This window comes from Zootoca vivipara, chromosome 12, assembly GCF_963506605.1.
Source record: "Zootoca vivipara chromosome 12, rZooViv1.1, whole genome shotgun sequence".
Taxonomy (NCBI): Eukaryota; Metazoa; Chordata; class Lepidosauria; order Squamata; family Lacertidae; genus Zootoca; species Zootoca vivipara.
In genome coordinates, this window is record NC_083287.1 from 16596859 (window position 1) to 16623535 (window position 26677).

General features: G+C 41.8%; 3 protein-coding genes across 5 annotated transcripts in view; 1 reads left to right on the top strand and 2 right to left on the bottom strand.

Moving 5' to 3' along the window:
• ZCWPW2 (zinc finger CW-type and PWWP domain containing 2) overlaps positions 1-410 on the bottom strand; it is a 46278-nt gene extending 45868 nt beyond the window's left edge. The window contains exon 1 of the mRNA XM_060281055.1: positions 124-410. Within this exon, the coding sequence (XP_060137038.1) occupies positions 124-410 (287 nt within the window). The remainder of the gene's footprint in view (positions 1-123) is intronic.
• A 3435-nt stretch (positions 411-3845) lies between these two features.
• AZI2 (5-azacytidine induced 2) lies at positions 3846-23965 on the top strand. 3 transcript variants are annotated; one of them, XM_035128758.2, is made up of 8 exons: positions 3846-4143; positions 7093-7322; positions 8268-8393; positions 9797-9896; positions 12534-12682; positions 15209-15273; positions 20530-20651; positions 22216-23965. In XM_035128758.2, the coding sequence occupies exons 1-8, from the start codon at positions 4104-4106 to the stop codon at positions 22575-22577; spliced, it is 1194 nt and encodes a 397-aa protein (XP_034984649.1). In that variant the 5' UTR covers positions 3846-4103; the 3' UTR covers positions 22578-23965. The 3 variants fall into 3 exon arrangements, with proteins under 3 accessions (XP_034984649.1, XP_034984650.1, XP_060136638.1); XM_035128759.2 differs by having other exon boundaries at positions 3846-4122; XM_060280655.1 differs by lacking the exon at positions 8268-8393.
• CMC1 (C-X9-C motif containing 1) overlaps positions 21314-26677 on the bottom strand; it is a 50990-nt gene continuing 45626 nt past the window's right edge. Inside the window, exon 4 of the mRNA XM_035128761.2 lies at positions 21314-26249. Coding sequence (XP_034984652.1) covers positions 26135-26249 — 115 coding nt within the window. The 3' untranslated portion in view covers positions 21314-26134. The remainder of the gene's footprint in view (positions 26250-26677) is intronic.

Here is a 26677-nt window from a genome sequence, read left to right on the forward strand (position 1 = left end):
ATTGTTTTGTCCCCCATTCTTCAAGGCTAGGATTTGTTTTTATGTCTTCTCAGACTACTGCATTCAAAATATACAGCGAATCTGTGTTACCTGCAATTAAATGTTAACTTTTTAAAACCTTACCTTGGCCATGGGTAAATTTTCACCAAAACTAAGCTTCCTAGGGGAAGCTTTGAATACACATATTTTAATCCATGTTTTTGAAACTGAGACTCCCCTGGAAAATGTTCTTCAGAAACAGAACAGTTGTTAAACCAAGGATCAGGATTCATATAACAATACCATGGTTCATTAGGAGCAATATGCGTTGCATCATCACGTGGTAAGAGTCTCCATTTTAAACAGTTGCTGTTCTCACACTGCACCCATACTTTATCTAAATAAAAATTAGGTTCTGTTATAGAATCCATATAATATAGGATCTTCACTCTTACAGGTCACCACTTGATGAATACTTGTGCCTGAAATATAAAGAATAGAACAGGATCAAATTAACACAAATCCAAAAGCCCCAAAACAAATAGCTACTATTAAACTCCGTTAATCATAAAGCCCTAGCTAAGCTCTCAAAAGCAAGTGATTGTTGACTGGAGCTTGATGGAAACTGCAGAAAATTAGCACATATCGACCTATTTCCAGGGTAAACTAGAACATCTACTAGTCAAAACATTTATGAAGAAAAATTATGTGAAAGGGGTGAGGAAGGGGTGAACTTTAAAAGAACAAAGTAGATACCAAAATTAAATGCCAACAACCCTTCATCACTATACCATTCCTAGAAATGAAGACTGTGAATAGTAAATGACTGCACCGACACCTTCCTTCCCTTAGCACAAGGATGAAAATCCTGCAACCCTCCACAGGCTGTTGGTTGTTATAACAACCAATTACTTACTGTTTCTGTGAAAAGTCATTTTGCATATAATCTCTAACTCAGTTGTCTAGTATTTGCATTATATTGCCATTTAACCCCAACCTTTACGTTTTCCCTTCCTTTGCAATCATGTTTTATATGCATATGGTAAATGGGGGAGCATTGCTCCATGCATCTGATGAAGTGGGCTCTAGTCTATGACAGCTTATGCCATAATAAAATTTGTTTGCCTTTAAGGTATCACTAGACTTCTCCGATCTATGGCAGATGTTTTGGACTACAATTCCCATAGTCCCTGACCATTGGCCACACTGGCTGTGGCTCATGGGAGTTGAACTCCAGATATTGAACTCAAATATCTGGAGAACCACAGAGGGTCCTCGCCCTTGCCTTAGCAAACGGTGATCTGCAGGGATTGATCTTCATTACATACTGATGCCTGTGTGGCCATTGCTCACTAAAAACCATGACTATTGTAGGCCAAAAAGGATTATAGAAACAGGGTCATTATATGAGGTTCTAGCCAGAGAAAGTGGAATCCTTGGTTAGCAGAAAGCTAGGACACAAGAGACTAGAGATACTGGTAGTAGTAAAGCAGGTGAAGTCCCAGCTGAGACAAAATGAGTACAAATGACTGGTACAGAGACCACAGCTCAGTGAAGAGAGACTGCGAAACTCAAAAACTGGTGGGCAAGAGGTGTATCACTTTCATATTTTGTCTACCATTTCAATACCACAAAAGAGGGGAATGAACATTCTATACCAAAAAATAAATAAATTCTCTCTTAGGAGTGTATTTAGGTTGTCAATCTGCAAGCTGCAAATTCAAGCTGTACTTTTCAACTCACTGGTTATATTAAAATACCGTGCTAAGCCTTGGTTTTGGCCTGGTGGGCCACATTGTCATCTGTCCCCATCCCTGCGGGTCAACTTTGACAGGTGGGCAGTCAACTCACCTGCCAGTCATCTGATGTCATATTGACATCTGGCAACTGGCAGGTAAGTTGTCCCACCCAGCCGGTTGCCAGGTGCTTGGGAACTGCAGCACAAGGGGCCTTGCCAGCCTTATGCTCAGAAAACATGTCGAGTTTAGGGCTTGGGAAATGGTTTTCTGCAGCGACCACCTGCCTGATTGACTTCCTTGTGTGGAACTTGGTTGCACAGATGATCCAGCCAAGATCTCTTGCTGCAATATGACAAGTATAGCATTAACATGAATAAGCTGCAAGCCTTGGGCTCAATTGCCCCCCCCTCCCACATGACCAAGCCGACATGTTTGGAAGTTTTTACGATGGCTGGGACGGATTCCAATAGACCTGGAAAACATCAGCTTGTGGAAGACTGGTTTAAAACAAGCCAGGTGATTTCAGGAGTTTCTAGAAGGGTTTTTATCCTGGGAACTCGGGTGATTTAGGGTGCACCATTTACTGGTGCTGCTCACACATGTAAGTTTTTTACAACTTCCATGCATCCTCAGCATCAAAATAAAAGCCACTATTATTATTTTTAATAGTATGCCAATGGCCTGTTTGTGGCATCTGAATGGCTCACTTGTAGTAACTTGGGTCATGTTACATGAGAGAACACCTTCTTTTATATAGACCTGCCACCGTTCACCAATATCTTCAGCTGACACTTTTCTGATTGTGCACCAAACTATGGAAACCAGGAGAGCCTTTTCTGTGGTGGAAGCTACCTTGTGAAATACTCTCCTAGCCAAGGTAAGGTTAGCTCCAACAACTACATAGTGTTTCTAGCCCATGCTTAAAACACACTAGTTTGCCCTTTTCTTTTTTTTGACCAGAACAATCAGAAGTCCAAAATAATTTAAATAAGGAATGGGGAAAACTTATAATTTATCTTAAAAATCATTGTAAGCAGCTTAAATTGTTAGTAGGATTGGAATAACACTTGTAGTTTAATGGTGAATTTTGGACATAATGGGGATGTAAAAGATTCAGATTATTATAAAAGATGCAGGAGGAAATGATTTACAATAGGACCCACAAAGGGGAGGAGGGAAGTCCAGGAGATTCTTTGGAATCTTGTTTTTATGTTGTATGTTGGATATGTGATAGTAGAACTTTAATCTGAAAAACCAAATAAATAAATAAATAAATAAATACAGTGTGTGTGTGTGTGTGTGTGTGTGTGTGTGTGTATATATATATATATATAATATGAGAGAGAAACACTAGTTTGCCCAAGCATTTTCCTGGGCATTGACCCGTGAGTGCTATGGGTGTTGGTGTTCATTACATTTCTACGCTGCCTTTTCTCCCAAGGAGCTCAAGGTTTGCCTCCTCCTCCTCTCTATTTCAATCCTCACAACAACCTTGGGAGGTAGGCTAGGCTGAGAAATGGTGACTGGCCCAAGGTCACCTAGCAAGCTTTATGGCTGAGGGGAGACTTGCACCATGGTCTCCCAAGCACTATGCCTATTATTATTATTATTATTATTATTATTATTATTATTATTATTAAAATGTTGTCTTGCTGCAAATAATATTTACGCCTTTTGAAATCCTCTCGACTACAAATCATTATAAAGAAGTGTTTTAAAAATAAAACAAAAACAAGCATCCAAGCCCTTTGTCTGGAAGCATCCTGGCACTACAGACCTATGCATGCCTACTCGCGAGTAAGCCCCACTCATTCCAGTGAGACGCACTCCAAGGTCAGGGTGCACGCGGCCGTTGCATTAAGAGACGAGAAACAGCGTCCCCTCACGACACAACTTCCCCAGAGACGAGGCTCTGACAGAAACTCGGCACTACAAATCCCGCCATGCTCCGCGCGCCCGCGCTGCACGCTGGGAACAGCGCCCTTCGCCGTCTGTTTAACCCCCGCGCAAGGACTACAAATCCCGGCGTGACTCGCTTCTTTGCTCGGACCGTCGCGAGGCTTTGGTTTCCAGCGCGGAGGTGGGACGGCGGCGGCAGTTGTGAGGGATCACGTGAGGCGGGCGAGAGAGGGCGGAAGCCGGCGCTGCATCGAGGGAGGCGGCGAAGGGAAAGGGAAAGAGAAAAGGACTTCTGCGGGCGCTTCCGCTATTGGCTGCTGCCGCTGCTTCTTCCGCGGCCGCTGCTGTTACTGCTTCCACTCTGAGGCTGGCCGGAGAACGATGACCGTTGCGAGGCGGCGGCGGCGGAGGAGGAAGAGTTTCTGGGGCTTCGGAGCGAGGGCCACGTCGAGCTGCTGAGGGAGGGAGCCCTGGCAAAGGCCCGCGATGAGTTTGCTGTCCGCAGGTAACCCTTCGCTGGCTGCAGGTAATACCCCTTTCCTCCCTCACGGCGCGCCTCGCCTCGTTCCCCCCCCCGTCCCTCCCCCGGATATACCTGGTGTGTGTGGGGGAGGGTGGTATCCTCGTCCCCTTCCCCCGCAATTCGCATCGCCCACCACCAGGATTGTGGCCTGTTTCTCACGAGACGGGGCAGGACAAACCCGTGTCTGGTTGCAACTGCTGCAAACCGTAAGGGGGGTGGGAGAGGGGGTGGCTCATAGAATTCACATTTAAACTAAGCCCCGTCATGTTGAATGGAAGGTAAACGCTCCATGGTTTGTTTCTCGGACGGCAGGCAACCTAAGCGGCCCTCTACAAAACAAGCGAATGGAGGAAACTAGCATGTCGGTGAACCTCTCACCTAGCCTTTTCACCCCGAATGTGCTGCCGATGTGTGTAGAGAGTTTAAAAGGTTTAGAACGGTGGTTCCCAACTATTTTTTGGGCATGCCTCACCTAAGCATCTCTAAAATCCCGATTGCACCCTCCCCCCGACATATAATGCTTATTATTCAAAAAGTGAACTCCTATTCACGTGGAGGAAGCCACTGTTAATAATTCGTTCTCGAATTGCCCCTCTTAAATATCAAATTGGCCCCCTGTGGGGCGTGTGCCCCACGTTGAGAACCACGAGCAGAAGGATCCTACGGTAAGTTTGTAGTGCAGCACCTTGGTATTGTTTGTAGTGCAGCACCTTGGTAAGACCTGTGTGTCTTAAATAAATGCTGGGTCATGTGAAGTGTTGCAGCTCTGACAAATGTCCCATCTCATATGTTGGCCTTAAGAATCTGGAACCTTTCTAGATCTTGTTTGAAATGGGAAGCAGAAGCCATTTCACATCTTGCTGAAGAAATGTGCTTGTTTTTGCTACAGACTGGGAAGCTGGGACAAATTTTGTGATGGTGACTGCCTGCTGTGTGTGTGTGAATATAGAGGTGTATATTGCCCTTCACCCAAAGATCTCGGCCATTCACCTAAAAAAGATCTAATAAAAACAGGAGCAAAAACAAAACAATAACCCCCAACACACAACATGTTTTAAAGGACATGTAAATCAACTTAAAAGAAGTGTTTCACTAAGTTATTCAATATGTTGAATTAAACTTTTAATGTGACTCACAACACTTGCTTTCCTTGCCTTGAAATATTTACATACATAGGAAAAAACAATTCTGTAAAACAGTCTACAATGTTTCTTCCTGGATCTATAGCTCCATGCCCCTCTCATTGTCTGATAATAGCTCTGTGGCACGAGGAATTGGAGATCAGTGGAGAAGTCTTTGCCCACAGTCCATGCCCAAAGAACACTGTCATCTTCTCTCTCGTGCCTTAATGGGTCAAAGCAACTGTCAAGGTTTCTTTCCAAAACTACTGACCTCTGCTCCTAGTTCCGACTGCTTTGCGTCTATCCTTGAATCAAGTGACTTGCTTTACGGTTGCTTGTGAAGTTGCAGGAGACTCTGGGATGGTTTCTCAGCTGTGTGTTCATTTTTCCTCTCCAACCTCCCACCTAAGAAAGATATGGAGTTTTACTAGATCAAGTTGGCACCCTTGCCAAAAAAAAAAGGGAAGAAAGTTGGAGCTAGCCCATGCACCATATACTGTTCAGAAAACTCAACACCTATATAAAATGGGAAAGGACTTGAGACTTTGACATGGGCGCAAGTAGCCGAAGGGATTTGGTGAGGATATATTTTTTCTCTAAGACTTGGCTCTTACTCCGGGAATGTTTACTTGAAGAAGTTCTTATGTAAACAGTACGATCATTAGAAGATTTTTTTTTAAAGACACTTGTTCCCAAGCTTTGCTTCTCCAGGCCATGATATAACTTTAGAACTTTTGAATGAGGTATAATCCAGAGACCTCATCAACAACTGCACTGTAAAGTCTTCATAACATTATTGTTACGTATGTTGTGCAGAATCCCATTTCTCAGATAAATATTTCCAAAGAGTCCTTCTTTTCAACTTAAAATTCTGAGATCCTAGAACTGTAGAGTTGGAAGGGACCCTGAGGATAATCTAATCCAATTCCCTGCAGTGCAGAAATATGCAGCTGTCCCATACAGTGATCGAACCTGCAACCTTGGTGTTACCAGCACCACGCTCTAACCAGCTGAGCTACCTTCCTTTCCACCAAACAGCATTCTTGCATCTCTTGTCTAAGAGCACTGTAAACATATGATTCGAACACTTTATTTACTAAGACAGGTTTGAAACCGAAGCTTTCTTGCTGAACTTCCTGTTTTAGAAGTTAGGTACTAAATGTTAGTACCTAACATTTTTCATTAGCTTATTTTATTTTTTCATGAAAGGAGGAGGCTGTGGTTTATGTATGTGTTTAAATTATGCTCTGATCTCACCAAAAGGAAGTTGCACCAAAAGGAAATTCCCTGGGCCCTCTCTTTCTCTTCTAAACTTTAAAATAGGCATTTCAACACCATGAGTGGATTTCAAAATATGCATTCAAACTGAATCAAAGCTAGATGTAACTCGCCAAGAGTGAAAAATAATAAACACTAAATCCGTAGGGAGAGGGGGAATCAACTAGCAGGTTTAGAATCAAATTTCATTTGAAGTGTGTATTGATGCTGTATGGATTCTAAGCTGTAGGCTCACTTTCAAATGCCCACTCCTGCTTGCCCACTGTATTATAGCATATTAATGGAGGTTTTGTGGAAGGATCCCTTCCAATATGTTTTTGATAAAAAAAACAATCAAATAGCCATTTTTATCATCAGTACTTTACTGTCATCTGAGAACCACTTCATAATTTTATAGTGGGAAAATTATTCTAAGCTTGAGGTGACATTTTGTGGTAGAGGCTAAACTATAACAAATGCTCTGCAGCATTTCTTCCAATGTGAAAGATATTAAATGCTTGTGATATATACTTAGGATGCTTCATAACATTATGCTTTTTTTTTTATTATTCAGCTGCCATGGATGAACTAGCCGAAGATGACATTTATATTTTGAACCATGAAAAAGCAGACACTCATCCTAAGCAAGATGGAGAAATTCCTACTCCCGTGTATTCAGGCGAAGAGTCTGTTGCTTCACATTTTGCACTTGTCACTGCTTATGAAGATATCAAAAAACGACTGAAAGAGACAGAAAGGGAGAACTCCCTCTTAAAGAAAAGAGTAAGAGTGTTAGAAGAAAAGGTAAGTAACTGTTTACCAATTCACAGAAACATGCCTTTTTTGGGGGGGGGGGGAATGATAAGGTACCTTAAGGCTGCGGTGCTATGCACACTTAGCTGGGAGGGATTCCTATGGAACCCATTGTAGACATGGCTAGGATTTCCCTGTGCACTTAAATGTGAAAATTTGTTGTTGTTTAGTCGTGTCCAGAGCATGCCAGGCACTCCTGTCTTCCACTGCCTCCCGCAGTTTGGTCAGACTCACGTTTGTAGCTTCGAGAACACTGTCCAACTATCTCGTCCTCTCTTGTACCCTTCTTGTTGTGCTCTCAATCTTTCCCAACATCAGGGTCATTTCCAGGGAGTCTTATTTTCTCATGAGGTGGCCAAAGTATTGGAGCCTCAGCTTCAGGATCTGTCCTTCCAGTGAGCACTCGGGGCTGATTTCCTTCAGAATGGATAGGTTTGATCTTCTTGCAGTCCATGGGACTCTCAAGAGTCTCCTCTTGTGAAAATAGTAATTGCCAAACGTTTCAATAGCAAAACATTACTTTTCTGGTATGATTATACCGTAATTAGTACCTGGTTGTTGTTCTTTAGCAACGAGTAGGATAATTGAACACAAAGGGGATGGTAGGAGACTTCTTAATAAAAAAATTATGCACCATATTGCAAGAAGCTGTCTTCTGCTGAGTCAGACCATTGGTTTATGCAGCCCAGTTCTGTCTACTTTGACTGGCAGCAGCTCTCTGGGATTTCAGAGCGGGTTCTCCCCTAGCTGTACCTGGAGATACTGGGGATTGAACCTGAGCTGCTCTGTATGCAAAGCAGATGCTGTGTACAATGACCCATGTTTACTGGCTGCCAGTTAATTTCTTTCACTTGAAGTACTTACCGTAAATTTGATGCTCTTCGAGTAACAAAGCTAGGAAAGATGTAATTTTGGCATTTTCCTCTAATCGTCTAGGTTCTTGGCTCCCATTTGGAAGAAAGCACAAGCTCCGTAGGCCGTGAGCAGGTTAACAAAGCCTACCAAGCATATCGAGAGGCTTGTATTGAACGGGATAATCTGAAAAGTAAACTGGATAAAATGGTACGTGCTTTGCAGTAGGTTAAAAGAAAGATACTATGTGAGTGCGGTTTATAAAAGGATATTGTGACTTTGATGTTAGGTTTCTAGCCAGATACGCTCTCCCTCATGATTCCTGCATTACAGGGGGTTGGACCGGATAACTCTCAGCTCTGCGATTCTGTGATACTAAGCTGGGTAGGGAGTTTGTGGCCCTCCAGATGTTAATGTTGTTTTTAAAGATGATGCTGTTGCTTATTCAATTTGTATACTACCCTTTACCTGTAGCTCTTGGGGTGGTTTGCAACTTAAAAACACAATATAAAAACCCCCTACAAAATGCAGTCGTATCTTGGATCCCAAACACCTTGCGACTCGAACGTTTTCTCTCCCAAACGCCACAAACCCGGAAGTGAGTGTTCCGGTTTGCAAATGTTCTTTGGAAGCTGACCCTCCCACGCGGCTTCTGCTTGAGTGCAGGAAGCTCCTGCAGCCAATCGGAAGTCACGCCTTGGTTTTTGGAAGTCGAACAGACTTCCGGAACGGATTCCGTTCGACAACCAAGGTATGACTGTATATAATAAAAAAGACAACCCAATCATCCCCCCTTGCACAACAGCCCCACCCAGCATGGGCAAAAGTCCGGGATGATGGGAGTTGTAGCCCAACAACATTGGGGGAGTACCAGATCACTCTTCCCTGCTTACCCTCCCTTTCTGATGTACTGTACTATTTTCTTTTCCAGTTGACACTCAGCCATCTCTGCTTACTGGAGGCCACTGAGCATGCTTGGTCCTTTTAAAAAGTTTTCCTTTTTCCTTTTCTTCTTTGGCAACCTTTTGGTTTTAATTTTGTGTGTCCGTGTTTTTACTTCTGCATTCTTCAGGAGTCACTCAGCTATTCTCATGTCTCAGTCTTCTTTGAGTGGGCACGTTTGGCTCCAACTCTGTCAACACTCAACCACCTGTGTTCACTATTAAAGGAAATGCTACAGAAGTTTCAGATTACAGAATCCTTCCCGAGATGCAGTGTGCAGCCAGTGACAACTGGAGAGAAAAACCCCATGTGGTGCAGAGAAGGCAGAGAACAGATAAAAGCAAAGAATAACAAACAAAGAAAAGGGGTAGTTAATTTGGAAAACCTGCTAACTAATTGATCTCAGTTGGAGAGCCTTACCTCATAGCCACAGGATCTGGTATTGTGCCTAAAGAAAAAGTGCTGTATTTCATACTCTGAAGGGTTGTGGCATTTATATCTGATCTTGACTTCGGTGCTTTAGAAACCAAGCATCTGACAGCTTGGCCAATTCTTCATGAAGTAGAGCTAGCTAGCATTTAGTTCTAAGAGTTAGGCATGTATGGATTTTTATTATTGATTGGAAAGCTGGACAGACTAAATCCTGGCAATGTGTTCCTTCTCCGAACTAGATGAAAGAGAACACCGAATCCCTGAAACATTTGAATGAGCAGTTGCAGTCCAAAGAAGTGGAGCTCCTGCAGCTCAGAACTGAAGTGGAAACTCAACAAGGTGCTCCTTGTCTCTCAGAGTGTAAAATTTTTGTGCTAGACTACGAAGCTGTACCTCCGTATACAAAGGCCTGTGGCCAGTATGCATGCATTTCTGCTAATGTGTACAATTTGCATAAAGGAATATTATTACACATTACTGTTCAGAAGCAAAACATTATGGTGTTCATTCTTAGACAATTATGGATGTGTGAGGGAGAGGATGGGTCTGCATTTGCTGCTCATGTCAGTTTCATTTATGCGTTTTATTTTGAAAGATTTATAATCAACATTTTGAGCGACATAGTTAAAAATACAAAGCTGAATATTGTGTAAAACTTTGTAAAATCTCTACTTATAACAGCGCTAACATCAAAAGCCAGCGCTAAATTGACAGTAAAACAGCCAAACAAAGCAGTCCTTGATATTGTAGCCCCCATTTATAATTACAAGAGCAACTTCAGGGCTGCGTTCAGATGTTTTCTAAAAGTCAAGATAGTTGTTCATTTCCTTAACATCTAGTGGGAGGGCGTTCCACAGGGCGGGCGCCACTACCGAGAAGGCCCATTGCCTGGTTCATAATCTTGGCTGTTAACTTTGCCAAGTAATGCATTGCTTCACAATGGTGGGAAGGCTAGGGTGTGTGTGTGTGTGTGTGTGTGTGTGCGCTTTTTGGGAACTCTGAGAAACCCCAAAATAATTATGTTTTAAAAAATAAGTTGTTAAAATCAGGGCAGTTTGGTCAGGTTCAGTCTGCCATCTTGATTCAGAACGACAGCCGGTTGTAGCCAAACAGATGAAAACACTGATACTAGAAACCATCATACAAAATTTGGTTTCAGTAGCTTGAGGAGTATCCAAATGCATAAAGAACAGACAAAAGGCATACAACTTTTCGAATTATATATTTACAGTTATATATATATATATATACACACACACACACAGAGAAAGAGAGAGCGCTTTCCTGCCGTTACAGGCCCCAAGGTCTCCCTTTTTTAAAAAAAATCTGCAGCAATGCCACATTTCACGATGTATCTTGGTCTGCCAGGTTAACAAGGAGCGGGGTCTGTGTTGTTAGCCATATTAATCCTTTGGCAATCCCACCGGGTGTTACATTAGTATAGCAACACCCTTTGCATGCTCCACTTAGCATTGACAGTGTATTTTCATACAGGAAGTACATGTGCATATCTGGGAATTCCCAGAAATACCTCCTGAGATGACCTCTGGCAATGGGAAGAAACCTTTTGCGTTTCCTTTTATGTTTACATCAGCCGTGCACACAAGTTGCTGATGTGGACCGATTATGCAAGGAGATCACATGTTTGTGCTATAGGCACCGTAGCAGCTGAAAGAATGCAATGCAAGAATGTACAGTACTTCTGCCATATGTTTGCATTGATCTAACTGCCGCTTCTTGCACATTGAAATCTTCCCTCCACATCTTACTACACCTTGTCAAAACTAACACCACTTGCCTAGGAAAAATAGTAAAGTGTTGTGCAACATCAAAATGCAGCACAGGTGTAATCATAAAATTGGTCAAACCGTCGGTAAACATGGCAAACAAACATTGTTTATTTTTTAAAAAGTCACATTCCAAAGCCCTTTCAGAAAAATACGTTGTTTTCAAAAGTCTTGATTTTTACTCCCAGCCCTTCAGTGAGTTCCCAGGGTGGCTTACAAAACATTAACATTACAGTAAAAAAACAGAAGCCATTAGTACACGAACATAAAATGCCATAAATGTATTAGAGAGATTATAACCAAGCAGCATAGGAGCTTGTCTGCAGGATTAAAAAGCATGGTAAAATAAGATGCTTGCTTTGCGCCAAAATGACACTGATGTATGTGCCAGGTGAGGCTACCTGGAAGAGCATTTCATGGTTGTGCCAGCACCGTGTATATCCTTTCCCCTGCAATCTATGCCTCAGAGGTTTGGTGCATCCAAAGAAGGTTCTTGGGTGAATGATGGCACACATAGATAGAATGTTCTTTGAGAGCATCTCCACCCCCATCGTTCTGCCCGGACATTGAGGTCCAGCTCCAAGGGCTTTCTGTCAGTTCTCTCACTTCGAGAAGTGATGTTACAAGGAACCAGGTAGAGGGCCTTCTCGGTAGTGGTGCCTGCCCTGTGGAACACCCTCCCATCAGATGTCAAGGCAATAAACAACTATCTGACTTTTAGAAGACATCTGAAGGCAGCCCTGTTCAGGGAACTTTTTAATGTTTGATGTTTTATTGTATATTTAATATTTTGTTGGAAGCCACTCAGAGTGGCTAGGGAAACCCAGAAAGATGGCAGGGGTATAAATAAAGTAATTTATTTATTTATTTATTTCATTATTATTTGGGTATCCTTATCCCAAGTAATGAATGCCTCCAGAGGTCAAAACCGCATGAAATGAGCCACATATACAGCCTATAGCATATTACAAAAGACCCATAACGTAATACATGGTGTTTGTTGTACATATGAACATCTGTGAATTATTTCAGTGCCACATGTTTCTTAATAATGTGATCACTCTAATTAAATCTAAAAATGTCCGAGGTTTGAATTTTGAGCCTTTGCTTTGAATCCAACCCCACCATTCTTAATGTCTGATTATGTTCTGACTGAATAATAAGTGTTTTTTTTAATATTTCTTTGCAGTGATGAAGAGCCTGAACTCTACCCCATCGAGTTGGGAAATAGACAAGCTGAATAATGCCCTAAAAGTGCACAGTTTGGAACAGGATTTGGAGAAGCTGAGGGAAGAATGCAATGATCTTAGAAAAGAACTACAGAAATCTATTCAGAAGGTACTAGTGCGTTATGGCTTCTGTTGCGGAGATGTGAAAATGTAAAATTTAATGTTGATGCCCTTCTGCTGTGGAAAACTATTATAAAGGTATTGGCCGGGGCTGAGGCAGTTGTTGTGAAGCACACCTAAAAGCTTTAAAAGACTTGGTGAGATTTTCAGCTTCTGGGAACAGCTGACTTCCATGCCAGACTGCTTTTGAAGTCTTTTCAAAAGAGGTTTGGCATGTGATTGAGCAAGCCCTCTCTCACCCTCCCAGAGTTATTTGCATTTGCAGAACTAATGGTTTGTTCATTTTTAAAAAATTCTTGCCAGTTATCTGCGAAACATGTGTTCATACAACTATACAGGTAGTGTATTTTCCTCCTTAGTACTTAGTTATCTGCATGAGGGGAATGCAATGGATATGCTACTCAGCTCTGTTTTGATGCTGATCTTTCTGGCCTCCTCATGCCTAGATAACTACACACATTAGCAGGTGCTACCTCAAGTTGCAGTCTCAATTGGTTTTAAAGCCGCAAAATTGCCAACAGCCTGGGAGGGAAGGCAAATAGAATGTCATGGCCCTGTCTCTCACTTTGGTTTTGTTTGATGGCTAATCTGTGAATCTGCTGATTACATCTACCATTATTTTGGTTTAACATGACAACTTGGTTTAACATAAATGTCTCTCACATAACAGAAACTAGATTGCAAATTTCAAGAAGCTCCACTAGATGGAGCTAAGCACAAGATGTTGGCTTGAATTCCTGTTAGCTAGCCCTCCAGATATCAAAACTGGCTCCTTTTCAATCCCATTGCTTAAAATTTGCTGAACCGAGCATGTAATTTATGGTGCTTATTTGTGGGTTCTGCTGATTTGGGTGGGATTATTCATAAATAATCCTTTCTTCCAGTTGTTTCCCTGTAGAAGCTGATTGAAACGTAATTTCATTACGTGTGGGTTCTTGTTACACAGTCACACTATTCTACTTCGGTAAACTCCCATCTGTAAGTGTAGTATGACTCAAGCAAGTTCACCCTATAATCACTATGATTATATTGAAGCTAAATGCAAGCACTATTGACAGCTAGGAAGTTCTGATTTTTTTAGAATGAAACCGCTGGTTGGAAGAAAATTCAGAATGGATAACTGCATCTGTCACCAGCTTCTGAATAAGGATTTTTGCACATGTAGTTTATCTAATGTGATTAGCCTGTGTGAGTGATCCTTTTTTATGATAGTAATCAAATGAGCCCTACTCACATGTGACTCTAGTGGTGTAACTAACCTTGACAGGGTCAAGGACTAGAATTGTTCCCGCCGCCCTGTCACCCCACCCCTGCACACCAGATCTATTGAATATCAAACACAAGTTGGAAGGGAAGTCAACATACATTACTTATCCCATTAAAAATACTTTTTAAAAATTCTATTTACAGTACTATTACAAATGCAGCTGCTCCATACATTTCTTTGATAACATTTCCTTTTCAATTCATTTCTTAATGATCCCTAGTGCGGAATTTGCCTTTTTGAACAGCTGCCACCCACTAGGTTGATGTCTTCCTCATGTTGTCTGCTTTGACACCCTCATTCCTAGTCAGTCACCACCAGTTCAGACCTGCCGGGCATATATGTGGAATTAATATTTTTTGTCCCAACCGGCATCACTTTATACTTCTTACATTGAATTGCATTTTCCATTTCCCACCCGTTTTCTAAATTTGTAGAGGTCCCTCTGAAATTCTTTTTGCTTTAACCTGTCCATCTCACTGCTCTCTCCTGTTTATGAGCAACTTAAAAAGGACATGTCTGAATACTGATCCTTGGAGGGACTCCACTTTCTAATTTCTTCATTCGGAGAACTGCCCATTTATTTCTACTCTGTTTTCTGCAACTTAACCAATTTGTGAGCCACAAGAGGACCTCTCCTTTTAGAAATCCTGGTTGAGCTACATCATTTTCTTTTTTAAATCAAGTACACTGTGTCAACCAGCTCACTGCTATTTGTATGCTTGTTGATCCTCTCAAAGAACCCTAATAGGTTCTTGAGAAATTACATGCCCTTGTAGAAGCCATGACAGCTCAGATTCAGTAATGCTTGTTCTTCTATATGCCATGTTATCATACTTCTAACATATGCTACTAAAATATGTTCCTTTTCGTTCTCTTCGTTTGGACAATACCTTTTTTGAAGGAAGCTTTCTTGCCTCTAATAACATGTTTACCAGAACTCTATCACAATAGCTTCTAGGTTGGCATGGAGGGGACCAGCTTTATCCTCAAAAGTGCTTGTTACAGGACTTTGAAGCTTCCAATACTGTACTCTACTTTGCCATGTTAATAAGTCCCATGCCACTTAGTATCACTGTGGTGGAGTCAATGAAGTATCAACACTTGGTTGATTCAAAATGTCATTGAAAGCCTACCTTACCGCTGCCTGCTAAGCTTTCCAACTTTGCTTTTAAACCTTTCTTTTCCTTTTACTTCAAGGCAGACTTTTCCCATTCTTTTTTCAAAGCCAAGTGTTTTGTTTCCCCCCAGGTTGTATCCCAGGAAGGAAGTTTAACAAATGGAGAGTGTATCCAACAGCAGATAAGCATTCATAGGTATGTAGATCCCATGAACTTGTTTTAACTTTGTTAGGTTAGTCACCTCTGTGTTAGTTCTAAGTGAGATTACTTAAGTCCAAAGAAGGCACTACTTTGAAGACATGCTAAATTGGGGAAGGTATGAACACAGTCATACCCTAGTGACATCCAGGTAGGGCATGTTAAAGTAGTTCATAGTGGGGCTACCTTTGAAGAGTATTCAGAACTGACAGTTCACCCATTACAGTGGAACCTCGGTTTACGACTACCTCTGTTTACGAACGCCGCAGACCCGGAAGTGTTTACATCCGGGTTCCGCAGCGTCGGATGCGCAGCCGCGATCTCTATCGGCGCTTCGCGTCTGCGCAGAAGCATGCCTTTGGCAAGCGAATGCCTCGGCGAGCAAACACCTCCGCGGAACGGATTGCATTCGCAAACTGAGGTACCACTGTATGCAAAAGCAGGGGAGGAGTATCTGAAGCATGTAACATGCATTTTGAGATGGCTTTATTGGCTTATACAGTGGTACCTCTACTTACAAATAACTCTACTTACGAATTTTTCTACTTACAAATGGAGCTCCGTCCGCCATCTTGGATGCGGTTTAGATAGGATTTTTTCTACTTACGAATTTTTAGATAGGGTTGCTTCGACTTACGAATTTTTTCTCCCAATGCATTCCCATGGGATTTGATTTTTCCGACTTACAAATGTGTGTTCGGAACGCATTAAATTCGTAAGTAGAGGTGTACCACTGTAGTTGATTTTGGCTGAATTCAAAGTGCAGATTTTGTCCCTTTTGAAAGCCCCGAGCAGTCCGGGACCAGATAACCTTAGCATAGTGTTCTCTCATAGGAGCCTAACCAATCACTCAAGAAATCTACGGAGGTATTGCTCTGTGTTTTCTTGACATCATAAGTACAGTAGGCAATTATATGGAACATGCCTTTTCAGTGGCAGCACCGAGGCTGTAAATTCTCTCCCCAAGGAGGCTTGTGTCACTGTGATCCTGATAAGCCTGTAGATCAGGCATGTCCAAAATCCATTTCAGGGGCCTAATCCGGCCTGCCGGTCGGTTTAATCCGGCCCCTGTGGCAGTTTATTTCCTGGGGTAAAATCCCCCAAAAAACTCAACAACTTCAATCCTCAAAATGGTCAACTTTGGTTGGCTCTCACGCACGTTCACTTCATCAAATCCAGCCCTCTTTGAAAAAAGTTTTGGCACCCCTGTGTAGATGATGAGTGAAAATAATTACATTTCATATTTACAGTACATTAAGTGCTGTGCTTTTCTCATTCTTCATTGGCTGCTGCTGTGTTCTCTTCCATTGCATACTGAGATTTTTATTGATCAAAAGATGTGGAGTAGAAGTATCTTAAAATAAACAAGCAATCTGTGTTGATAAAATAAGTTGTTAATTGTGGAAAACCTACCCAGTTATGAGCAATGGACAGGATGCAACTACATAGTTTGTGCTGGTGCAAGGTTTATTGTTAACACATGCGGTTTTCCCCAGAACAAATTTAGGTGATGTGTGGGGAGGAAATGTCCCATTGTGCAGGGAGAAATCTGTGCGTTAGTGGATTGTTTACCATAGCACTACATTGCATAAAACTCAATGGCTCAGATTTTGAAGGCAAATGATAAACTGGTTGCAGCATATCTGATACAGTACAAGGGAATCCAACCAGTAGAGTTATATAGTGGATCACATTAAAAGGATCCAAAAATCCTATTTGCAGTTGAAGGCACCTCCCTGAGGTTCCACTCCTAAGTGCAAGTTGAAGTCCTTTGTGGTGCAACCTTCCTAAGCATTTGCTGTGTTCTTCTTTGGCCCTCTTGCAACATCAGATCTAGTTTGATGTGAAACATCTTCACAAAACTCAAGTCAGAGTTCAGGTGGCTTATGAGAAAGAGTGGCTTTTCTCTAGCGCTTGCAGTCAACACTGAATGTGCATGAAACCAAACTTGAAGCACGTTGGAAGAAATAATGCAGGCATTGTGAAATTAAGGGAATCCATCACATTGTCCCTACCGTATTGCTAAATTGCTCTTTCTGTAAGACTTTATATGGTAACGTGTTACTTGAAACACTTATTTGGAATGCTGCACAGGGCTGTCCTGTTTTTCAGCATTTGCTTCTTGCCTAGCAAACGTCCATCACATTGTCCGGGTGGAAACTGCAAGAGAAACCGGTACAGCTGCAGAACAGAAATAACCTACAGTCTGCACTGCCTGCTCCTACTCTTGTAGCAGTTGTCCTGGAGACAATTTGTATAGAGAGCACACACAGCCCAATCTGGGACCTTCTCTCCCTCTTCAAAGTACAGTTGATGTAGTTAAGCCTCTTCTAACCAAGCCCCATTTCTTCCTCTAAATATTGAGAAAAGGAGTAAGATTCTTATTTATGTTTTCAGTCCTCAGAAATGCATTTTCCTTGTTTTCCACATGAGGGAGAAGTAGGACTTGGTTAGAAGAGGACATGGTAGCTATTTCGTAGCTTGCATTGGGAAAAATGGAAGGAAAGGCAGTTCATTTGGCCTCCACTATGTTAATAACCCATATGGTATATCCTTTATTCGACTTAATGAGCTAGCCAGCTAAGGTTTTTGCTTCTCCAGAACAATGTTCAAATAGGTAATTTGCTAAGTGACACTTTTTAGCCCTTCACTCTATTAAAAGAAGTTTTTTAAAAGCATCTCTCTGGTAACAGCCTAGTATGTAAATTAGCACATACAGACTTTTATGTTAAAAATCCAACTATTTTATGTAATTCACATCGACTGTGAAAACAAGTCCACAGCTCTTTTCACACCTAGAGGAAGTTCTTTGAAATGTTTCTTTCAGCAAGTACCCTTTGCTTTAATATTAATGTCAATATTCACTTACCTAATATTCTTGTGAAATATTTGTCACTTGTCAGTGACACAAGAGATTCTTTGAATATGAATTGTTGCTTATCGGCAGCGAAGCACTTCTGCAGATAGGGCTGGGCGACTTCATTGCCAACAGGAATTACCGTATTTTGACTCGATTCATAGAATTTGTGGTGGCGAATTCTTAATAATTGCTTTTATCACAATGATGGTAGTCGTAAGCAAAAAAAAACACACACTGCACTTTAATATATCTCAACTAAAGCAAAACTGAGTAACACTGAATGACACTGCAATAGCTTTAAAGAAAAGCAACATACAAAAGTTTGCATCTTATTAGCTTCTGTTTGTTGGTGCGACTGAGAAAAAATAGGTGTATACAGGATATAACACCTGACCTCCCCTTATTACCTCTCTAGAAAGTTTTGTATACCTTTCAGCTTGTTTGCAGTGTCAGGATTCCTGCTTGGTTTCCCCCCCCCCCCCAGTCTCAAGCCAGAATTCTGCACCTTCATTTTTCAGTTGAGATTTGGATTCTGGGGTATAATATATCCACCCATACAAAGCACAGCAGCAGAACTCATTATGCTGCTCCTAGTTTGGAGAGAACTACAGTAACTGAAAACTGTGCAGTAATTGAGAGTTTTAAGGGATATTGATACACAGTTGGAACGTAAGTCCATCAGTGAGAGAAAAGAATATTCAAGATGTTTCCCTTGTGTGACAGCATCCTGCTTTTTAAAAGTCTTGCTTCAACAAAGAAATACAGGGTTAGCAGCTAAGTTAAGCTAGCAGTTGGGCGCGCTGTTTGCTTAGACTGGTCATCAAACATTGCAACTAAGCGTGGTCTCTACTTGACTGTAAACCTGTGTATTTGCCTATTATTACGTGCTTCTTGACTTCTGTTCTATCATTTCTGGGTTGAAGGAGATACTTGTAATTACCGTACATGAAATGCTGCTTCTCGAGAACTCTGTCCGCATTGAGTGTGGCCGATCTGTTATCTTCCTAAAGACCGGTGAAAGCAGTTTCCTGTATTTATGGGGGAACTCTTTACACAAAGAGTGTGGGGGGGCTTCTGCCAGATGATAGACATATATGACCCGATCCACATTGGAACAGAGTTCTTGCCTTTTTGTAATATAAGAAGCAACTGAGTTGTTATGCGGAGACTGATTTTTTTTTTTGCTGGGCAGTCTGAAGCAGAGCAATGTTTTATCTAGGGTTCAGACTGTCATAGTCTGTACAAGAGCAACGTCTTGTGCTTGAAAGTACTCTGCAAGAAGCTACAAATTGCATTTTTCACAGAAACTAGGTGTTCTTCCATTCATGAATAAGGCTTTCTTTCTGCATGGGATTTGTAATGCCAAACACCACTTCAAAGTTAGCAGGTGATACAATGTTAGTCATACTTGGAGGGGAACCATTGAAATTAGTGGATTTAAGACATACTAGGAGTATGACTTGGTTAAATATCACTCAGTTAATTACTTGTTGGGATGTATCCCTCTCCTGCAAAAGGAGTGCTTCTGTTTAGCCAGAGCGCATGGAAACGCCATTTACCTTCCCGCCGCAGCGGTACCTATTCGTCTACTTGCACTGGCGTGCTTTCAAACTGCTAGGTCGGCAGGAGCTGGGACAGAGCAGTGGGAGCTCATCCCGTCACAGGGATTCAAACTTCCAGCCTTCCAATTGGCAAGCCCAAGAGGCTCAGTGGTTTAGTCCACAGTGCCACCCGCTCCCCCGTCTTTATGATATATGGTTTACACATATATACAACCTGAGCTTCTGATTGACAGTATCACAGCATTAACACCCCAAGCGGGTCTTGCTACACCCGTAGTCACAGCCTTGGATGTGAGCAGAAATCAGGCATATCTCCCTCTCAGAGGCTTCAACCTGCTTCTTCCTTCAGCTCCTAGCTTACACCCACACACCCCTCAACTCTGGCCTTTGTCTTTCCTAACTACCAGCATGTTGAGGGAGGGGGACTCATCCATTTGTCATCTGGCACAGCGCCACTTGCTTTGTTACCTTAACAACCCATAGAGGGCCATTATCACACTAGGAAACTAGCCTGGCTATTTCAGGAATTTGAATCATTAGATTAGATTGTTAGATTTTAAAACTTGCTATATCCAGCTATTTCCTGAGCTATTTCCGTTGCTTTTGTTTGATTTGCTCATTGCCAACAGCTGAAAGTCTGTAAATTTTGATAATAAACCTGATTTGCAGTGGGGGTTGAATAATTTTGAGTACAATTGTTTACATGGAAATAGTGCTGTGAGATCCCCCCCCCAACTACTTTTGTTTAGAGCAGCTTTTTGTAGTTCATAGTAGTACAGGAACTGAGGCATATAGCAAAGCTGAAATGTTGTAACTTCTAAAATGTTTCAGTGAAAACGTTCAGCAAGCGTACTGGGAGTTGAAGCGGGAGATGTCTAATCTGCATCTGGTGACGGAAGTGCAAGCGGAAATGCTCAGAAAACTGAAACTGATCCCATCTGCAACCAAGAAAGGCAAGTCAGAGTTTGCAGGATGAGGTCTTGGAAATGCAAGTTGCTGACCTAAGCTGCATCATTTTGAAATACAGCATCCTATTACTTCTTTTCAAAACCTCATCAGTTGAAGCTCAGAAACCCCCTTTTTGTTATTGTGCCTACCTCCCCGTTTTCTCCCTTGACTTCCGTCTCATAATGGTCAACTTAACACATAAAGGTGTTGCTGATGGTTTTTTTTTTTAAAAAAATGTGGTTTTTCTCTCCCCGTGTGGCTTTTTTCCTCGGTCAAGTGTTGCTTATTTGTACAAGGCTGAGGTGTGAAGTTTAGTTGCATTTGACCTTTTTTTACCACAAGTACTTCATATTGGAAAAAGCAACAACAGACATTTCATTTTTCAAATGCATTCTTGTACAAATAGTGTTCTCTTAAAACAAAACCAAAGCAGGTGAGGTGGACCCCCTCGCCCCAAAAGAAAATGCATGCTACATTTTCCTTAGCTGTTTACTAGGACAATTCATTAATCCTCAGGGCTGCTTTATACACAGTCAAACCTTGACCCAGAAAGCACTTCTACAATTTAGGCGTGAAGTTCACCTAACCAGCCATGTCAGGGGAAGCCCTGTGCAAGGACGTCCACTTGCTCCACAGGGATTTCCTCTCTTCTCCCTGTGCTCCCCCAATTTTTATTTTTGCGGGTACAGAACCCCTAGAATAGTGCTCAGGGGGAGGAGAGGGTATTGTTCTTTGTGGATCACTTGGAAGAGCAGAACATTAAATTCCACCATAGATGCGCTTATGTTTTTTGCTGGACTATAACTCACATCATCCCTGGTCTATGGGCCTTCCTGTTTGGGTGGCAATGGAAATTGGGAGTCGACATCTGGAGAGCACAGCTTTGTCATCCCTGCTCAAGAACATAAGCAGTCACCTATTTCCATGCAACGTTGGACCAGCTAATTGGTGCAGGCTCATTGGTTCAGCTATAAAGCCGGGGTTGAGTGTTAACTGTTAACCTACAGGGATGGAACCAAAACCCACCCCCTACTCTACATCCCATGCTCTGCTGCTTTAAGGCTCCCCCCCTTTTTGCTTATTTATCTAGATGTGAGGGGAGCAGCAGAGGGCTGGACTGTTAAAGTAGAGGAGAGGGTGAGCTTTTCTCCTGTCACCCTCCTTTTTAGCATTTCTTCCTCACGCACACACTTTTATAGCTGAACTGGTGAGTGTGTTCACTAAGCAGGAAGACGTACGGGACCCAGCCTGGAGAGGAACAAGCAGCCCTCAAGAAACCACAACAAGAAGCTGCCATTTCCTTTACTCTGTCAACCCCAGAAGTCCCATTCAATGAGAAGATTGGATTTATTCTCCTATGTAGGTGATGTACCGGTACTTAATTCTCAACGAGTTAAACAATGGGGTATTGAGGTTCTTGAAGAACTAAGTTGCAGTAAAGCCAAATGAATGGACAGAAGTTAAGAAATGCATTATGAGTAATTGGCTTTTGACTACTGAAATGAAGTATAATTGTATCAGTTTTGAGTGTCTCTTGTGTTAATTAGGTATTTTCTGCTGTTTCCACAGTGCCATCGCGTGCTCCTGTTCAGTGTATTGAAGACCTTGAAAGGGACACCACAGATCTTTATTTAGCTGTTTCTGGAGCTGTGTACAAAAAGAGGCTACTTCCGCCGAGCGACCACATTTTCAGCAATGCTGTGTCTTCCCCCTCGTGCACTGACGAGAGACTTATCCCAGTTCACGACTCTCCATTTCAGGAACCTAATTCGTACGGAAAGAGCTCTCTGGAAGATAATTCTTGGGTCTTCCCAAGCCCTCCAAAACCTAGTGAGACAGTGTTTTGGGAAACGAAAAACAGAGCGTCTCACTTAAACTTTCCAGAGAACAGTTTGGATCACTGTAACCAAAACTGCCTGCACAAGAGCTAAGAACTGTGGAACTTGATTTAGCTCCGAATGGGCTCCCATAGACGTAAGAGGAAAGTAGCTAATGGGAAGGAGGGTGATTTTACTCTTCCCTTGTCTAATTTTGAAAGCAGGCCATATACATCAAAAGAAATGGTATATGGTGTAAGGCCTAGAATACACGAGTCACAAGCCAGTCTTCGGATTGCACTCCTGCAAATTACTAGAGTATTAAGCCTCAGAGTAAAACAAAAGCTGTACATTGCAGCTAATTGTGTGAATGTTGCTTAAAAATACAGTATCTTCAGACATTTCTACAAAGCTTCGAGAATGTCCTTCCCCCTCTCCTTTTTTGACACTGTCTCTTCCTTCAGGCCTCTCAGGTAAACAATGGAATGTGATGTAGGTTTTACTTCCAGTTCTGAAACAGCGTCTGGTTTTTGTTCCATACTCTGTGATGTGCGCTGGGAAGAAGAGGTAAATGATTGAAGTGATTGTGACTAAAACAATAAGCCAAATGAGTAGATTTGCTGTCTCAGCTGTGTATCATCTTTAGCCTTGCAGTGAAGAATCTGAGGTAGTAGAAATGGAGTAGAAATCTTTAAAAACTTAATGGCAAATCCTTCCTTCATAGATAGTGGTGTTCTGGTATGATCCTAGCCAAAATGCAGTGACCGTTCGGGTGCCTATCTGCCAGTTACCAAAAACTTTGCTTTATGACTCCTAAGCTCACTGACTGCTTTGATGTAGAAACCTCCAGGCGCCTTAAGCAGGAAGAACTGTAATATGATAAATGCATTTAATCTATGATAAAATTTATGTCCTATATTCATAAGGTGCATTGAAGTGTCAGAAACATTACCTGTATGTACATAGTCACTCAATATTCTAACTATTGCCAGTCAAATAATTCTTAAGTTCCTGGTCCCTACCTTATATTACTGATTAGCTGAAATTAATATTTTGTGGCAAAACCTATTAATCATTATTGATTTGTTTCCAAGTAGAGAATAGTGGATGCTTTCAGAGCCTGTTAATGTCCAGGTTTCCAAGCAATAATTTTTCCTCTTTGGCCTTTTGAGATGCAGTGGAGTAAGATTCTCTCATGCTGGAAAGGGCTGGTGAGGGCTGACAACACAGTTGAGATATCAGCTCCGAGGTTTCCCTAGTTCTGTGCCAGAATCTCATCTGATCATTTCAACGGTTACAAATTAATGCATTATGCCACCCTCCTCCTTCCTTCCCAACTTGGGACTTGAAACATGACTAGGGAAAAGTAAAATCTGCATTGGACCCAAGAGATCAGGAGTGAGCAACCTGCAAGCCTTGGCCCAATTCCAAAAGCCCTCTGCTGATGTTCATATCATCTGGTAGAGTAACCTGCTGAGTGGAGAGGAAAAGTGTAACCACACCCAGTATTGACTCTGGACCTGCCTGCTTTTGGCCTATGGCCCCTGACAGATACACCGGGGGGGGGGGGGAGAGAGAAGAAAAAAAGGTTATTCACCCCATTTAAGATGCATGTTCTTAAATGATAAAAATCACTTGCCTGGGTGCTGTGTTCCAGAGCAGTGCAAGCATATCAGTGATTTTCTGAAAAAAGAAACGTGGCTAAGTCTTCCCTTCCTTGCATTGCAGTTTAAATATTTATTCTTTGTCTCATACTGGAGAGAGTTTTATCTGTGGAAGAGGGAGAAAGGATGACTTCTACTGTGTTAGTGAACGGCATACATAAATAAGGTACATACCATTCACCCGATACTCTTATCTCGCTCACATAACCTGGCTTGTCTGTGATTAATGGAAATGGTGTCAGATGCTGGAATTTATTCTGACCAATGAACATAGCTGACTCAAGGGAGTACAATCTCCTGGAGAGTAATAGAACAGAATCCAATATGCATAAAATAAATCCAAGTCACTAGACTTTAGCTGATAGAACCAACTACCTGTGTAATAACAAAGCAGCAAAAGCCATTTCTCATGTGGCTGCAGAGCTCTGATGTGTTTTTCAAGGCTGCTTCTTGGGGTTACAGGGCCTTGAATAAGTATCACTGTCCAGCACACTGACACAGTTAACATTTTAAACAATGTACTGGAGAAATGGTCGTATTTTTAAATAAATTATTTTTCTTTGAAAATGGCTTTCTATAAATTGATGCAAGTAGTCATTATTTTTTTGACTGCTACGTAGCTTTTGTACCTCAGAAATGTCCACAACTGCAAGATGCATGAATGAAACTTGTAATATCTGGTGCATAATTCTACACCTCAGCAATCTCTTCGTAGATTTTTATTTTTCTTGCTGGGCTGCTTGTTGCTCCCTTACTGTGCATAGCGATAGTCATCTAAATACATTGTGTAGGTAAATGAATTCCTAAGTGGGAGGAGACTTGTATGTTTTATGAGGTGCCATGATGTAGTAAGAACATTAACCAGCTCAGTTTCTTTAGGTGAGCTACTCATTGAAGTGGTTATTCTTTCTCTTTCACCTTCCCATTCCACACATTGATACTCTAGTCTAGGTGTTACCATACCAAGGAATCCTTGAGCCTACTTTACATGATTTGTGCTACATGAGTCCTAACCTGCAGAAGTCCAATAGTATAAAGTGTTTGCATGCAGAAAATGCCACACTCAATCTCCAGGCTATAAAGTTGGGAAGGATCCTGTAAGAAACCCTGGAGCACGGATAGCCAATGCAGTGCCCTTTAATGTTACTGGCCTGCACATTCCATCCATTCTTGACCATTTGCCATGTTGGCTAAGGCTGGTGGAAGTTGTAGTCCACTAACAGCTGGAAGGCACCCCCCTTGGCATCTGCTGCTGTTTCACATAGATAACAGTGGGTGGGTGGACAAGCTTAGCCTAAGGGCAACTTCCTATGGCTTTTTACACTGCTGTGGGATACAGCAATAAAAAATATGGGGCTAATTTAAGGAGGGAAACTTTTAGCTTTTAGAAGGGGAAGAATGGCTGTAATCTGAATTTGCCATTCAGTTGCTTCTCACAGTTCTCCCTCCCTTCCCAAGCAAAACTTTTGAGTTTTAAAATCACTTGGGAACTTGTGAGTTTGTGAAGCATTCATGCATTGCTGTTTTAGCAAGGTCTTCAATTAGACAAATAAGGCTCTGCCCCCTTTAAGCATTTTCTACTTTTTAAAAAACCAAAGGCTTCCTGCTCTGGCTTTTTGCCTTGAGGTACCATAGAAAGTCTAAAGGCTGCCTCCTCGTACACAAATCCAGCCAGTCTGATCAATATGGAAGTAGGTGTGAAAGTTGGAAATTCCCAGAAGTGTTGAAAGAGATGTCTCTGCAAATGGGTTAGTTGCAGGAGGTTTTTTAAAAAATAAAAATAACTTAGGAAAGTTTTGATTTAAATTTGATTTGGTCAACTTTTCTTTTGAGGTTTTTAAGCAGAGGATCATGCTTTCTTGGCTTCCTGTATTACAATATGATAGCATACAAGCTCCATTTATTTCAGCAAGTGGGTTAAGGAAAAGTGATTTTAAGATCTATTCAATTCCATGATATCAAAGGTATATAAAGTTTAAGTGTAAGCCAGAACATTTAAGACTTTGACTACATGCTTGTAGGAAGCCTCTGCTGCTTTCGACGATTTCCTGTTTCTCTGAACTCTTCCCTTTGCTTCAAATATTCAGCCTTGCATTCTTCATAAAACGATGGATCATTGTAGCTAGAAGACAGGCAAAATGCGTTCATTAGGTCTAACAGTTTTTCGACTCGATTTTAGTTACTAATCTACTTAAAAACATGTAGGAAATGGTGCAGGGAAAGCAACAACAGCGATACTGATTCTGTGGTAGGTATTCTATGTGAGTGTGCAACCACAGCTGATGTTTACTTCTTGCTCATTTTTAAGAGAAGGCAACTAACTCATTAGCCTGCTGTTGCAGAGATGTGTGAAATGTGTGTAGGAGACCGCATTGATACCTACACCCCACAACCACAATTTGATAGTTCTTGTTGAATTGCCTGCAAGGGTGTGTGTGTGAGTGTGTGTGTGTGAGTGTTTGTGTGTGTGTGTGAGAGAGAGAGAGAGAGAGAGAGAATCACCTTCCTTCTAATACTTCGCAATTGGACCTTCTCTTTTCATCTTACTAC